This window comes from Phyllobates terribilis, unplaced genomic scaffold (genome assembly GCF_046119375.1).
Source record: "Phyllobates terribilis strain yellow unplaced genomic scaffold, ASM4611937v1 Scaffold_1__5_contigs__length_1240528914, whole genome shotgun sequence".
In the NCBI taxonomy this organism is placed as follows: Eukaryota; Metazoa; Chordata; class Amphibia; order Anura; family Dendrobatidae; genus Phyllobates; species Phyllobates terribilis.
This window is the reverse complement of record NW_027362761.1, coordinates 267,585,228-267,602,449: the sequence shown is the minus strand read 5'-3', so window position 1 is coordinate 267,602,449 and position 17,222 is coordinate 267,585,228. Positions and strand designations below refer to the sequence as shown.

The 17,222-nt window shown below is 42.6% G+C and overlaps 1 protein-coding gene across 1 annotated transcript in view; it reads right to left on the bottom strand.

The window, feature by feature from the left end:
* Positions 1-3,589: 3,589 nt before the first annotated feature.
* TBX5 (T-box transcription factor 5) overlaps positions 3,590-17,222 on the bottom strand; it is an 87,204-nt gene continuing 73,571 nt past the window's right edge. The window contains exons 8-9 of the mRNA XM_073653898.1: positions 6,368-6,597; positions 3,590-4,933 (exon numbers count right to left, since the gene is read on the bottom strand). Coding sequence (XP_073509999.1) covers positions 4,359-4,933; positions 6,368-6,597 — 805 coding nt within the window. The 3' untranslated portion in view covers positions 3,590-4,358. The remainder of the gene's footprint in view (positions 4,934-6,367; positions 6,598-17,222) is intronic.

Here is a 17,222-nt window from a genome sequence, read left to right as displayed (position 1 = left end):
TTGCGCTCCACTGGTCCAGCATTCAGTTCAGTCCTCTTTGGCAGCCGGACCAGAGCACAAATCTTTTTGCTGAACTCTACTGCAAACCTTTGTCGGTAACTTCCTCAGAAAATTAAGATGGCAAGCTGACTAATTTTACTTTTGGTTTTCAGTTGTGTGTTTGGAGAGGTGAGCTCAAGATTGCACGTTACTGAATTATGGCATAATTGCAATTTGTTTAAGAAACTTTCCCAAAAAAAGATCAAGCAGAGAAAAATATATTATCTTTTATTATATAACAATGTCAACACAACCGTTAACAAACATAGCACAGCGTGTTTTTGGAGAGGGCAGGGATCCAATGCCCAAGCATGTTAGGAGGGTAGACTGGCATCAAGGTTCATGGGAAGTATCTCAAGTTTATCACTGCAAACTTAACAATGCATTGACGGTAAATATCTTTTAATAGACATGTTCTTTTGTAATAGTTTTTCAGTTAATACCATTTCATACTTAGTATGCCCAAGGGGTAAAGTTTATCCTGGTGCGCCAAGTCAGTGTAGAGAGACTTATAGGCCATGCAATGTTTCCCTGTGAATTTAATTACTATTTCCAGGCAATAGAGTTGTTGTCCTCTTTTTCTCTAAAGAGGCAATTTGCATATACAAAGTTTGGCCACAAGCTGTTAATAAAAGATGGGTGCCCACAAACAGAAAAAGAAAGCCGCCTCTCTGATTTCTCTGCATAAATACTCTTTTATTTCTTCATTCAAAATAAAAAAACATCACAACCACATGTAAAGCGATTTTACAGAGAAGACAGTGAGCCGGCTTTTTCATTTTGTGATTGTGAACCTGAGTAGCTGAGCACATGTGGATGATCAATGGCAGGTGTGGTGAGCTCTATGGAGACTTTTCCCCAGTTCATTAAAGGGGTTGTCCGGCCTTAGGGTACAAGTCTGCATTCACATTATGTGATTGCAGACTTGTGAATCCTCACATCACTCGCACTGCGTGCTATGAGGATTCTCCGGTGTCGGTGCTGGGAGCGGGCGGTCATGTGACCACAAATATGCGATTTGTATAACTCTGGCCACATTCCAACTAGACTTTATCCGACCTTGCTCAATACACTTGCATTGACCAAAGCCGTGGCCATAGAGGTGGCATGTGACCGCGTATATGCAAATAAAATCTTACGGTCACGCACCTGCTGCTCCTGGCACCAGAGAATCCTCACAGTGTGAAGTACGCACGATGTGAGGATTCACAAGTCTGCAGTCACATAGAGAGTCTACAGGCTTGTAGCTTAAGACTGGACAACTTCTTTAAGACTTGGGTTTTGCATGCCAGTCTTAATGAAGGCAGCATTTGAGTAGGATGTGCCTGATTCATAAAAAGGTCCTGTCAGCGGGACAAAAGTGGCCATTTTTTCTTTTCTTTTATTCCCACTTCTCCTCTGAATATGCTTTTTTTGATTGCTTGTTATTAATCCACCATTCGGTTGCAGAGATATGGGTCTTTTCATTTAGTGCTAATTTTTACAATGGGGGCGGCTATCAGGATTTTCTGAGGCGTATCTTTAGGCTTCTCTGCATTATTACCCTGTGAGCACAGCCCATTTAGTAAAGACCATAACAACTAGCACTAAATAAAAGAGCCATATCTGCCCATAAAAATGCATAATACTCAGGGAAGCAGTGGAAATAAAATACTGTGGTGGCCAAAAGTATTGGCACCCCTGCAATTCTGTCAGATAATACTCAGTTTCTTCCTGAAAATGATTGCAATCACAAATTCTTTGGTATTATTATCTTCATTTAATTTGCTTGCAAGGAAAAAACACAAAAGAGAATGAAGCAAAAATCAAATCATTGATCATTTCACACAAAACTCCAAAAATGGCCCAGACAAAAGTATTGGCACCCTCAGCCTAATACTTGGTTGCACAACCTTTAGCCAAAATAACTGCGAACAACCGCTTCCGGTAACCATCAATGAGTTTCTTACAATGCTCTGCTGGAATTGTAGACCATTCTTCTTTGGCAAACTGCTCCAGGTCCCTGATATTTGAAGGGTGCCTTCTCCAAACTGCCATTTTGAAATCTCTCCACAGGTGTTCTGTGGGATTCAGGTCTGGACTCATTGCTGGCCACCTTAGAAGTCTCCAGTGCTTTCTCTCAAACCATTTTATAGTGCTTTTGGAAGTGTGTTTTGGGTCATTGTCCTGCTGGAAGACCCATGACCTCTGAGGGAGACCCAGCTTTCTCACACTGGGCCCTACATTATGCTGCAAAATTTGTTGATAGTCTTCAGACTTCATAATGCCATGCACACGGTCAAGCAGTCCAGTGCCAGAGGCAGCAAAGCAACACCCAAAACATCAGGGAACCTCCGCCATGTTTGACTGTAGGGACCGTGTTCTTTTCTTTGAATGCCTCTTTTTTTTTTCCTGTACACTCTATGTTGATGCTTTTTCCCAAAAAGCTCTACTTTTGTCTCATCTGACCAGAGAACATTCTTCCAAAACGTTTTAGGCTTTCTCAGGTAAGTTTTGGCAAACTCCATCCTGGCTTTTTTATTTCTCGGGGTAAGAAGTGGGGTCTTCCTGGGTATCCTACCATACAGTCCCTTTTCATTCAGACGCCGACGGATAGTACGGGTTGACACTGTTGTACCCTCGGACTGCAGGGCAGCTTGAACTTGTTTGGATGTTAGTCGAGGTTCTTTATCCACCATCCGCACAATCTTGCGTTAAAATCTCTCGTCAATTTTTTTTTTCCGTCCACATCTAGGGAGGTTAGCCACAGTGCCATGGGCTTTAAACTTCTTGATGACACTGCACATGAAAGACACAGGAACATTCAGGTCTTTGGAGATGGACTTGTAGCCTTGAGATTGCTCATGCTTCCTCACAATTTGGTTTCTCAAGTCCTCAGACAGTTCTTTGGTCTTCTTTCTTTTCTCCATGCTCAATGTGGTACACACAAGGGCACAGGACAGAGGTTGAGTCAACTTTAATCCATGTTAACTGGCTGCAAGTGTGATTTAGTTATTGCCAACACCTGTTAGGTGCCACAGGTAAGTTACAGGTGCTGTTAATTACACAAATTAGAGAAGCATCACATGATTTTTCAAACAGTGCCAACACTTTTGTCCACCCCCTTTTTTAGGTTTGGTGTGGAATTATATCCAATTTGGCTTTAGGACAATTCTTTTTGTGTTTTTTCATTGAAGACAAATTAAATGAAAATAATAATACCAAAGAATTTGTGATTGCAATCATTTTCAGGAAGAAACTGAGTATTATCTGACAGAATTGCAGGGGTGCCAATACTTTTGGCCACCACTGTACAAACAAAAACTGGCCACGTTTGACATTGTGACAGGTCATCTTTAAGAGGTGTGCGCCTCAAAATAAATTAAGAGCATCTTACAATTGCTGTGCATATCCGCCAGAAATGTTATTCCAGCCAAGGGCTAATATAACATTCCTTGCGGAATTTACACCACTTTAGCATGATAAGTTATGATGGATCTGCCAGGTGGGCTTCACCACCCGCTGTACTGCCTCAGCTCTGTCCACTTGGGTGTAGCTGGCCGGCAAAGAAAAATTCAGTGACATTTCAAGGTGTTTTACATCAGATTTCTGGCAAAAACAACTTGGGCCCCTTGCTTCTATATGTCTGAAACTGGGTAGACTTTCGCCATTTGGATTTGTTATAGTCATCAAAAATGTAACAATGTTTTGTGTGTTTACCACAATTTGTTCACCTGAATTCCTCACCAACATACACTGTAGACTGTGTGTACATTTACGGCAGGATATGTAACTGTATTAGCCCTCTACCCATTAATAGAAAAAAAAACACCATAAAATCCCGGAAGACATAGTTTTATGATGAAATCATTTCCACTCTCCAATACAGCCTTACTGTGTCCAATATTTTGCTGACGTGTGTATAAACCCATAGGTTCCAGCCTCCACTATCACACAGTGTAACACACTGCAAACACCAATTATTCATGGCCGAGGCATGCAGGTGAATTCATGAAGTGCATGAGTTTTTCACTTTCGTATATGTGTATACACCATTATGGTGCAGCCTGTTGTGTGAAGTGCAAAGCCTATATATAGGCTCTTTCCAACAGGCTTATCTTTTTCATCAATTTATCACCCGTCCAACATTTCTTTCTGTCCTATTTGTGATCCTGGTGTCGGGAAAAAGTGAAAGACCAAAGTGAATGTCTGTTTAGAGAAGTTCAAGAAATAACAGTTCTTCGTACAAATCTTGTCCTTTCAACACATGTCCACTCTCTGTGGTCCTAGAGACAGTTTGCTTAGACTTTACCCAAAACTTTTGTCTCATGTCTGTTTTGTTAACTGTTATCATTCCAGTCTTGTACCATGCCCACTCCATGGACAGTGTGGTACTGATGTGGGGATAGGGTCCGTGGTACACCATGTGGGTAGATGAAGTCAGAGGACTGAAGTGATGATGCCTGTTGTAATCCAGACTGAGGAGCACATTGCCTCACAATAGCCTGATGAGAAGGTTGATGTTGGAACATTGTATGGGTATCGGCAGACTGTGAACTTCCATGGTTACCCAACCTGGGCATAAGTGAGCTGGAGGTAAAATGAGCAGAGAAGTGCTGGTAGGGCAATCGTTCCATAGATTGCATCCCTCCTCCTACGGTACAGCTGCTATAAGCGGGTACATTAGACCAACTATTACAAGAAATGTCTTCTATGCTTGAAACTTGTTCTGTGGCAGAAGTTGAATTAGCATACATGCAGGCCTGGCGCTGGGCAGACTCCGAGCGAAAGGGTGTTGAAGACGAAGAAGAGGAGGATGGCTGGGTGTACCCAGACCTGTAGTATGGGTCTTCTTCACTTGGAGACGTATCCATGTAGGGCTTCTTATAAGGATGCTCCGTTGATTCTTCACTCGCTGCAGAGAAAGTAAAGGTTTCTTATAGAGAACATATATATCATTTAGAAAAACATGTAATATACAACCATTATTTCTGTTATTATCGTAATTACATAAGTAAATATATTAACAGGTAAAACATATTCCTTTCAATGTTTATTAATTTATTATTTATCCTGGTTTAGAACATGTATTGGAATGCAATAACGTGTAAATCCAGTGACGTACATTACAGCTTTGGGGTTAGTTGGAAGGGGAAAGCCTGGTCTTCCTTACCGGAGAGATCTTTTTGCCTGAGTTAACAATTGGTAAATGCCTAATGGCAATTGTTAGAAGACGTCTGTCACAAGATAAGAAGGTCTGAACTTTGGTGATCCAATAAGGTTTTACACCCTTGTATTTGGTCCTCCTCTATTAAAGAGGTTTTACCAAGATTGAAAGTTATTTCCTATCCAAAGGGTAGAGGATCATCTACTGATCACTGGGGGTCTGATTATAGAGACCCCCATCAATCCAGACAACAATGCTCTGTAGAGTCCTATCTGAATTGAGCGGAGGTCAAGCATGTGCATCTCCGCTCCATTCATTATGAGAAAGCCGAGTACAGCTCTCGGCTTTGCTGAATTAAAGCGGATCTGTCACTAGAGCTAAACATATAATCATTGACCACCTAGCCCTGATGAAAATGGTGTACTTACTTTGCAAATCAACCAAGAATGACTTTTTAATCATTTCTGAATACACTGCCAGATTTTATCATTCCAAGCTCTGATTGACAAGTTCTTTTCACTGTCCTCTTGCCTTGCAACTGAATCTTGGCAAATGTTCAGTAAAATCTGCAGTCTCCATAACACTAGAGAATGAGAAATCCTGTCTCCCAGCACCACTTCCAGTGTGTAATAACAGTTTCTAACACCATGTATGGTAGAACATGGTAGATTTGCCCAGGCTTCAAAAAGGGCTAGGCTGTCAATCACCCTGCTGTGGGCAGGAAGAGATAAAACTGATTACATGTGAAGTGCAAGCCTGTTGAACCACCCCCTAACATGAGCTAAATATTACAGGAATTAAACTTATTTTAAAGAATAGAGGGAGACCAAAACCAACCCAACAAGCTTGGTGAGTAGAGTTTAATGACCCTGTGACACTGACACTGTGGTCACATTAGATGGGTTGTTCTGGTGACGGATCCAGTTAAAAGGTGATTTTTGAGCATTGTGTATGGATACCAGGCCATTTTTCTGCTTTAATTCATTTCAAACATAGTTTTGACACATTTATAGGTATTTTTTCATATTACAAGTCATAAACTGATCCTTGGATTTTGGAACAGCCCCAAAACACAAGTCCTGGGTTAATTCCATCCTTTATGCATGTTTTAAAAAAATCTATTATGAAATATCACACATATCTAATGTTACTCTCTAAACATTACTGCTCATGTCCACATACCTTTCCGTTTTGTACAGTGGTATATAGGACCAGGTTCGTGTGGCAAGGAAGAATAGGAGTTGGAAGGAGGTATTAGGTCCTGAGAGGTGCTGCTTACACCATTCTCACACTGATACTGAGAACTGAGGTTAGAGGAACTTGTTATATTTCGGGATTCAGAGGAGAATGGGCTATGGTTAGATGTAACCTTTTGTCGCACGGTGCTTCTTGGAACAACAGGGTACTCCTTGCTGCGGAGAAAACATACGTTGATATAGAATAAAAGGCATACCATACAATTCAATAAAGACTGCACACTAAGCTCTAAAAGCTTATTCATGCAAATTTTAATTGGTTTTAGGACATCTATTTATTCTGGTAAATAAAATGTTGTGCACTCTAATGTATCTGTTAGCATTTAGTACCCAAGAGGTGGTTATAGAGAGGAAAGCCTTGTTTATTACATGCATTCTATGAAGGATCACTTGGCTCGTCTGCTCCCTACATATATGATACATAAAAGTCTTAGTACACAGCAGACCATTCAATCCTTTAAGAGCTGAATATATTGTAAATAGCTACCTTCTGTACAGCTGCAGTCCACAAGACATTTTAGCTTTCAAATGGTATATTAGTGAACCATGGTACTGCGTGCTATGCTACTCAGCTAGTTTAACACTATATTAATAATCCTATTGTATCGGTCCAATATATGCACCACAGCTGATCATATCAATTAGAATGGTGCTGGCATCCACTGGCAGCATTAGATTTTGTGATTTCAGACTCAACAGATGTCATCACAACTGTCCAAAGTGAGAACTTTAATTCCTCATATATGCTAAACTAATACTTAAAATGGATGTGTGCTTTACCTCAGTGTAAGGGAAACATTGACTAAATGAATAATATGTTAATGGTACTCGTTATAAATATCTTTTTCACAAAAAGGTTTTATGTACAAAAAATTAATTGTTATAAAGCATATATAGTGTACAAATAACTAGTAAGCCTACAAAAGTATAATCCAAAAGTTACAGATAAAGAAAAAAATGGAGACCTGGAATATCAACATGTACTTCTTCCCCTATATGGCTTTGACCAATCATGAGCAGGTCGCAGCCTGCAGGGGAAAAAAAAAACATGCTCTCCCACAATAGGTTACAACAGGCTTTGTCTTATGTGAGTCAGGTAATTAAAGACAGCTCAACTGTCCTCACTGGTCTCAATGCAGAGCTGTGTGTGATTACAAAGTGCTTGCAGTAGAGTAGAAATGAGTGTGATTACTAACACTTTCATCTCACAGCAGTCAGTGTAAGGGAGGGGCAATATAACTGAGCTAAGCTTTGTCTCATTACAAACAGGTCTGGTGCTGCAGCTCTCCCCTCCTACAGCCGTCAGCTCAGCTGTTCTCCCTTTCCCACCCACACTGACTGCAGGCCATGTTTGCTGTTAATAGTTTGTAATCTATGTTGAGGGGGTTAGAACAGGCTTTGTCCTATGTGAGACCTATAATTTTTAGGGAAGGTTTGATCCCTATTTGAGTTAAGCAATATAGTTGTCTGGGCAGCAAAATGAAAATCATTAGGTGGTCTTTTACCATGAAATATATCATTGTATACTAAGGAGAGTGGGTGTAATAGAGAAGGGTCAAACGTTTTGTAGTAAAGGGCTGTAAGGCAATCAGCCCATAATTTAAGATGTTTGATGACATATTCAATCTCATCTTGAGATATTGATTTGTTTAGGTCAGAGAGTTGGGAGGAGGAGAATGTGGGTATTAGTATGGGATCTAGAAAGGATTCTATAAGGCTTGTTAAGTATGGTAAAAATTTAGGCCGAATGCAGTGGGGAATAAATTAAATTTATTCCCCCCCCCAGCATTTGGTTTCAGTCATGGGGGCGGGGGGCGCCGCGGGTTCAGTTATCGCTCTGAGAATACAGCGCACCTGGGGCGCAGTTACAGCCACCGCTCTGTATACTGAGAGCAGTGACTGAAGCAGCGCTGCCGCCGCCCCTGCCCCCATGACTGAAACCTGAATGCTGGCAGGGAGAATAAAGTTCATTTTCTCCCCACTGCATTTGGCTGAGTGCAGGCGCCGGGCAGAATAATAACGCTGCTATCCTGCAGATTAACCGCATATCTGCAGGTTAATAGCATTATTTCTGGTGACAGGTTCCCTTTAATATACAGTGGTGTGAAAAAGTGTTTTCCCCCTTCCTGATTTCTTATTCTTTTGCATGTTTGTCACACTTAAATGTTTCAGATCATGAAACAAATTTAAATATTAGACAAAGATAACACAAGTAAACACACCATGCAGTTTTTAAATGAAGGTCTTTATTTTTAAGGGAAAAAAAAATCCAAACCTATAGGGCCCTGTGTGAAAAAGTGATTGCCCCCTAAACCTAATAACTGGCTGGGCCACCCTTAGCAGCAACAACTGCAATCAAGTGTTTGCGATAACTGGCAATGAGATGAGTCTTTTACAACGCTTTGGAGGAATTTTGGCCCACTCATCTTTGCAAAACTGTTGTAATTCTGCCACAATGGAGGGTTTCCGAGCATGAACCGTCTTTTTAAGGTCATGCCACAGCATCTCAATCGGATTAAGGTCAGGACTTTGACTAGGCTACTCCAAAGTCTTTATTTTGCTTTTCTTAAGCCATTCAGAGGTGGACTTGCTGGTATGTGGTATATATCAATGCCTAACTTTATATTTACATCCCCTAAGACAAGTACAGTTCTGGCAAGTTATACAGCTGTTTGCTGGGTCCTCACGCTGTTGAGCTGTTACAGTTGTACATGTGAATGATTCCCCCCCCCCCTTGGCATTTTCATATTTTGCTACCTCACAACCTGATATTTCACAGTTTGATTTTTAGGGTTTGCATTAGTTCATGTAAAGAACATGCCTACAACTGTGAAAATTTGGTTTTCTTTCTATTGTGAAGCAAACAACAAATAAGATAAAATAACTGAAAATTTCAGTGTGCATAACTATTCACCCCCCTAAAGTCAGTACTTTGTAGAGCCTCCTTTTGCGGCAATTACAGCTGCAAGTCACTTTGAATAAGTCTCTATGAGCTTTCCACATCTTGCCACTGGGATTTTTGCCCAATTCTCAAGGAAAAACTGCTCCAGCTTCTTCAAGTTAGATGGTTTCCTCTAGTGAACAGCAATCTTCAAGTTTGACCACAGATTTTCAGTTGGATTAAGGCCTGGACTTTGACTAGGCCACTGCAAAACATTTACACCTTTCCCCTTAAACCATTTGAACCTTAAACCAGTTGCTTTAGCAGTATGCTTTGTGGCATTGTCTTGTTGGAAGGTGAACTTCCATTCCAGTCGCAAATCATTTGCAGAATGAAACAAGTTATGCTTAAGAATATCCCTGTAATCTGCACCATCCATCTTCCCCTCAACTCTGTCCATTTTCCCTGTCCCTGCTGCTGAAAAACATCGCTACAGCATGATGCTAACACCAAGTTTCACTGTGGGGATGGTGCTCTTGGGGTGATGAGCGGTGTTGGTTTGGAGCCAGACAGAGCATTTACATTGATGGCCATAAAGTTAAATTTTGGTCTCATGTGACAAAAGCACCTTCCTCCATACATTTGGGGAATCTCCCATGTGTCTTTTGGCAAACTCAAAACGAGCCTTACAATTTTTGTGTGTAAGTAAAGGCTTTTTTCTGCCCACTCTTCCATTAAGTCCCCCTCTATGGACTGTACGGCTTATTGTGTTCATATATACAGATACTCCAGTCTCAGCTTGGAAACTCAGCAGCTCCTTCGGGGTTACCTTTCGTCTCTATGCTGTCTCTCTGATTACATCCCTACTTGCCCAGGCTGAGAGTTTTGGAGGGCGGCCCTCTCTTAGCAGGTTTGTTGTGGTATCATGTTCTTTCCGTATGATGATAATTGATTTGATGGTGCTCCGGGGGATCATTGGAGATTGGGATTTTTTTATAACCCAGCCTCAGCTTATACTTTTCACAACTTTGTCCCTGACTTGTTTGGAGATCTCCTTGGTCTTCATGGTGTTATTTTGCTAGTGCTGCCTCTTGCTTAATGGTGTTGCAGCCTCTGGGTCCTTTCAGAAAAGTTGTGTGTGAAGAAACGGCAGCAGAGGGACCCCACAGAATCCCACCGCTGCCATCAATGTGAATAAATGGCAGCAGAGGTACCCCGCAGAATTCCACCGCTGCCACCAATGTGAAGAAATGGCAGCAGAAGGACCCCACAGAATCCCACTGTTGCCACCAATGTGAAGAAATGGCAACAGGGGCACCCCGCAGAATCTCGCTGTTCCTGCCGCTTGTGATGCTAGGAGGGTCTCGTAGGTGTCCCTGTTCCCCGCCTGGAGACACGCTAGGGCGACTTGCATGAGGGGGTCAGAGCCTGCCTGGCTGGGGGGATGGGCAGGTGGTGGGTGGCCAACTGCAGGACCGACCACTAGCAACTCTCTCTCTGGGAAGCCTGGGTGGGACTTCCCTTCTCTTAGAGCGACATCGTCTTCCACCTCCTCAACACCACCTGCAGCATCAGCCACATCCTTCGTTCTGGCCCTGGTGCCACTGGCCATCCTTGCACTCTACAGTCACTGATACCGAACTGCAACCTGATGCACCCACACACCTTACAGTATTTGCACTCTGACTGTCTAGTGCTGAGCTGATCTTAAGGCCCCAGCAGCAAAAGCTACTACTGGCAGTCCTTAGTGTCTGTGAGTATGCGTTCCACACTCAGACACACTATTATCTTGATCCCACACCGCTTGCTACCAATGTGAAGAAACGGCAGCAGAGGGCCCCCCCAGAATCCCACCGCTTCCACCAATGTGAAGAAATGGCAGCAGAGGGACCTTGCAGAATCCCACCGCTGCCACCAATGTGAAGAAATGGCAGCAGAGGGACCCCGAAGGATCCCACCGCTGCCACCAATGTGAAGAAATGGCAGCAGAGGGACCCCGCAGAATCCCACCGCTGCCACCAATGTGAAAAAACAGCAGCAAGGAGACCCCGCAGAATCTTGCTGTTGCCACCGCTTACGATGGATCCACACCTTGCATCCCGCCTGACGTCAGTTACATCAGACGGAGCAAGTGGTACGGACCCACCCTCTGCACCTACGTGATGTTCCGTACCCCCCTGCGGGATACATATGGTCAGGTTGGTACATTATGCACAGACACCCCCTGTCCACACAGGCACAGAAAGGCACCAGGGAGTGAGTAGAGGTGGCCCACTCAGTCACTGACATGGCATTACACTCGCCCACAACCCTGACAGGCTGAGAGGCTCCGCTCACTAGCTCCAGTGAAGCAGAGCCTAATCGGCCTGGGAGAGCTGCCACCAGTTTCTATTTGATATAACGGACTATATCGGGCTAGAAACCAGCCCAGTATCGTGTTCGTTGAACCAAACAACAGGCGTAAGGTTCGTGGATTGAGATAAAAGAGCAGCTCAAGATTAAATGATATATTTAATCGCCGTAAGGGCACATTAAACAGTACACTATATACATAAGGGTTATACATACACAGTGGTCAGAGTTGCAAGCACAAAAGCATGGGTACAAAAAGTATAAAGCAGTTATTACGAGTCAGTTACCGGTTTAGATGGATGATCTGGCTTTCGGGGGATGGGCTGCCACATGGGGAGGCTGTGGGCCCTCAGTTGGTTGATGTGCTTGTCCCACACAACCTCCCCAGGAACAAAGACTCTGGGATCGGGGCCGCTGGAACTGTTAAACTCTCTGGATCCTGCCCACTGCTGCCTCCAAGCTGGACTCAACTCACCTCCCCCTGGCCTCTCTCAGCTACAACTCTAAAACTAAAACAGGCTATACGTCCTTATTGGACTGTCCTAGGGAGCTGGTTCTGGTGTCATCGGATCCAGCCAGGCCCCTGCTACACGTGGAGACCAAACATAGTGGCCCTAGGGGCTTCTGAAAGGCTGTGCTGCATATCTCCCTATTGTTATATAGATTCTCCATTCCTTTCAGTTTCCAAAAATCTGGTTGGTTTATCACTCGGGTGTATCGTTTTCCCATAACTACTGTTGAATTATGTTTCTTGAACAAAGACGCACATACTGTCGGAGGAAGGGATATCCTGTGCATCTGGCAGCTGCTGTGGGGGATCTCACTCCTCGCTTCTCAACCCCCTCCTTTGCAAGCTGCAGTGTATTCAAGAGAGTCAGATTACACTGTGCATTGAAGATCTCTCTAGAACCTGGTAAACAGGTCGCCGTGATTGACAAGGGTTTATCTTGAATATTCTTCACAGTGTGTATATACTGACAGACTATGTGATGCTTAGATTGTACACAGGTGGTCTTCTGTTCACTAAGCATGTGCCTTATGAAGGTAATTGCTTGCCCCAAAAATTTCTAGGACCTTCATCCTGAAAGGGGTGAATATATATGCACATGCCAATTTTTAATTATTTGATCCTATAAATTAAATTTATGTCTATTTTTTCAATTCACTTTACCAACTTAGACTATTTAGTGCTGATACTCACACACAAATCGGATTACACAAATATTTAAACACAGGTATTAATGTTCCAAAGAAGTAAAAAGCCAAGGGAGTAAATACTTTCGCAAGCCACTGTATCATTCCCCTCTTCAAATCCTGACCCAGCTTCTCCTTCCTTCCCCATGTCAGGGACTTTTGCAGTGACTCATGACTCATGTAGTTAAAAGACATCCTGTTTCTACATAGAGCTTAGAAGGATTCAGCTAGTCAGTTTTTAATTATGTAATGTCATAAACCTAATGGAAAAAAGAAGAATTTGCTGGGTAGAAAGGCAAAATGAGTAATTGTAAGTACACAGTGCTATATAATATGATAATTGCAATATATTAAGAATATAAAAATTTTGATGGGAGTGCTCCCTTATCTCTTTTAGAACCAATGCCTCTTTCAACAGACATTAAAAAGCCTATGCCTTTGTATTATATATTTGTATTATACGCCACTTGTGTGCATGTTTTGGTGCTTCTGTCTTTTGAGCTACTCACTTCTCATGGGTTTTTTGATCAATTGGTAGGGGTCTCAGGACTCAGATTCCCACTGATCTGCTTGCAATTAGAAGGATGAAAAACTGTTTATAAAATTTACCAAAGGTTTAGTTTTCTATAATTGTTAAAATGCACGGGAACACAGCACTTACACTAATCGTTAGAGATATGCGAATGCAGATTTTTTTATAATTCGCTCCTGGACGCCATTTTTCTGAATTGCAAGCGGCATTAAAAGAAAATCTGCGTGTACAGGAAATTTTAAATTGTGCCTTATCCGCTCCTCTTCAACCAAAAGTAAAATTAGCCAGTGGGCTAAGCAGACCATCAGAAGGTTAAAAAAAAATTATTCTCACCCTGCCACTCATCTTACTGCCCTTCCGATCCTCACCGTCACTCCTCCGGTCCTTTACGTATTATCTTATCACCACTGCAAACGCTGAAAACCTTGGCGTCATGCTAGACTATCTCTGATGAGCTCCAGGACGGTTCTGTGCATGCACACGCAAGGTCAAAACATTCATCTTGAAGTATCGCTTGATCAGAACTGCCTCGGGCCTCATCAGAGTTGGAAGGCCTGGCCTGGCATAAGAGGCCAAAGAATTTCAGCACTCGCAAGGGACAGAAGAGGTGAGCGGTAAGGTTATAACAAGTTTTTTTTTTTTTTTTTTACATCTTACATTTATTATGCTGTAGGTTCTGGAGAAACCAGAGAGCATAATAAGGGACATTACATTTGCGGAGAATAACTTCTCTGAGAATCACATATGTAATTATTCTCCAGGTGGTATGTGATAAATGCAGAATTGGTGACTTGTTTCTATTATACCTTTTCTCTGATTGTTCCTCACCTGGTTTTGGCTGCCACTGCTGAGAAAAAATACTGACCAAATAAATACTGATAGTGGGGCCAATGGCCTAACTGGTGTGTGGGATATTTAAATGGTTATAAAACTGTGAACAGAAATGTTAAGTGTAATAAGTAAAAATTTATTAGGAATAAAAGCAAGTAGTAGTGTATGGACAAAAGTCACTGACAAAAAATCATTTCTTTTAAATGTTATCTACACTGCTCAAAAAAATAAAGGGAACACTCAAATAACACATCCTAGATCTGAATGAATGAAATATTCTCATTGAATACTTTGCTCTGTACAAAGTTGAATGTGCTGACAACAAAATCACACAAAAATCATCAATGGAAATCAAATTTATTAACCAATGGAGGCCTGGATTTGGAGTCAGCCCCAAAATTAAAGTGGAAAAACATACTACAGGCTGATCCAACTTTGATGTAATGTCCTTAAAACAAGTCAAAATGAAGCTCAGTATTGTGTGTGGCCTCCACATGCCTGTATGACCTCCCTACAATGCCTGGGCATGCTCCTGATGAGGTTGCGGATGGTCGCCTGTGGGATCTCTTCCCAGACCTGGACTAAAGCATCCGCCAACTCCTGGACACTCTGTGGTGCAAAGTGACGTTGGTGGATGGAACGAGACATGATGTCCCGGATGTGCTCAATCGGATTCAGGTCTGGGGAATGGACGGGCTAGTTCATAGCTTCAATGCCTTCATCTTGCAGGAACTGCTGACACACTCTAGCCACATGAGGTCTAGCATTGTCCTGTATTAGGAGGAACCCAGGGCCAATCGCACCAGCATATGGTCTCACAAGGGGTCTGAGGAGCTCATCTTGGTACCTAATGGCAGTCAGGCTACCTCTGGCGAGCACATGGAGGGCTGTGCGGCCCTCCAAAGAAATGCCACCCCACACCATTACTGACCCACTGCCAAACTGGTCATGCTGAAGGATGTTGCAGGCAGCAGATCGCTCTCCACGGCGTCTCCAGACTCTGTCACGTCTGTCACATGGGCTCAGTGTGAACCTGCTTTCATCTGTGAAGAGCACAGGGTGCTAGTGGCGACTTTTCCAATCCTGATGTTCTGTGGCAAATGCCAAGCATCCTGCACGGTGTTGGGCTGTGAGCACAACCCCCATCTGTGGATGTAGGGGCCCTCATACCACCCACATGGAGTCGGTTTTTAACCGTTTGTGCAGACACCTGCACATTTGTGGCCTGCTGGAGGTCATTTTGCAGGGCTCTGGCAGTGCTCCTCCTGTTCCTCCTTGCACAAAGGCGGAGGTAGCGGTCCTGCTGCTGGGTTGTTGCCCTCCTACGGCCCCCTCCACGTCTCCTGGTGTACTGGCCTGTCTCCTGGTAGTGCCTCCAGCCTCTGGACACTACGCTGACAGACACAGCAAACCTTCTTGCCACAGCTCGCATTGATGTGCTATCCTGGATGAGCTGCACTACCTGAGCAACTTCTGTGGATTGTAGAGTCCGTCTCATGCTACCACAAGTGTGAAAGCACAACCAACATTCAAAAGTGATCAAAACATCAGCCAGAAAGCATTGGTACTGAGATGTGGTCTGTGATCCCCACCTGCAGAACCACTCCTTTATTGAAGGTGTCTTGATAATTGCCAATAATTTCCATCTATTGTCTATTCCATTTGCACAACAGCATGTGAAATTGATTGACAATCAGTGTTGCTTCCTAAGTGGACAGTTTGATTTCACAGAAGTTTGATTTACTTGGAGTTATACTCTGTTGTTTAAGTGTTCCCTTTATTTTTTGAGCAGTGTATTATTTTGTTACTATTAGAAACATCTAATATTTTGGTAAGTAAAGATTTGCATTCTAGTGTAGAATTTTAACCTCAACAGGTACCTAGAGCAGACGCAAAATACCAAAACGAGGAAGTTAAATATATGGAGATTTCTGGTAAGATCTTTGAGAATTGTTTTTTATTTTATTTTTTTTTAATCTAGTCTGGAGTCTGATTTATTTAGAGGTTTAGCCTGGAGTTTGAATTTAAGGATGTGGTGTGGAGTCTGAATTTATTTATTTTATTTGGGGTCTTTAATCAGAATTAATTTAGAGGCATGGTGTAAGATCTGAATTAGTTTAGGAGTCTGGTCTTGATTGAGCGCTTTGGTCTGGGATCTGTATTTACTTAACCCCTTCACGACCTATAACGTATAGGTTCGTCATAGGTCGCTTCTCTCCCTTCAATGCGGGCTCCGGCGATGAGCCCGCATCTTTTCAGCACATTACAGCGAATCTGATCATCTGTCATGTGCCCCTAACAGCCGCAGTTTGAATCGTGATCCACCCGTGGCTGTTAACATGTTAAATGCTACTGTCAATCTGCCATAAGCGCGTCATAAACCACACCCATCGGCGTCCCTGTCACATGATCGCAGGGCGCCGATGGGTTGGCATGACAACCGGGTGTCTGCAGGAAACCTCTGTGCTTGTCGTTGTAGATCTGCTATGAGTGCCGCATCGTGGCCGGCATTCATAGCAGATGATGATTTTTGCTACACATAGCAGGGCAAGAGACTATTGAAGTAAGTAAAAAGTAAAAAAAATGTTTTAAGAAATATAAAAAAAATATATAAAAGTTCAAATCACCCCCCTTTTGCCCCATTCAAAATAAAACAATAAAAAAAATCAAAAATACACATATTTGGTATCACTGCGTTCATAAATACTCTATCAAAATATAAAGTAAATTAATCCAATCGGCAAACGGCGTAACAAGAAAAAAAATTAAACGCTAGAATTGCAATTTTTTTGGTTGCCGCAACATTGTAATAAATTGCAGTAACGGGCGATCAAAACATTATATCTACCCCAATAAGCCCTCACCCAGCAAACAGTGTTTTGGATCTGTGTGTCATCAGTGTTTGGTCCGTGTGTCATCAGTGTTTTGGATCTGTGTGTCATCAGTGTTTTGGATCTATGTGTCATCAGTGTTTGGTCCGTGTGTCATCAG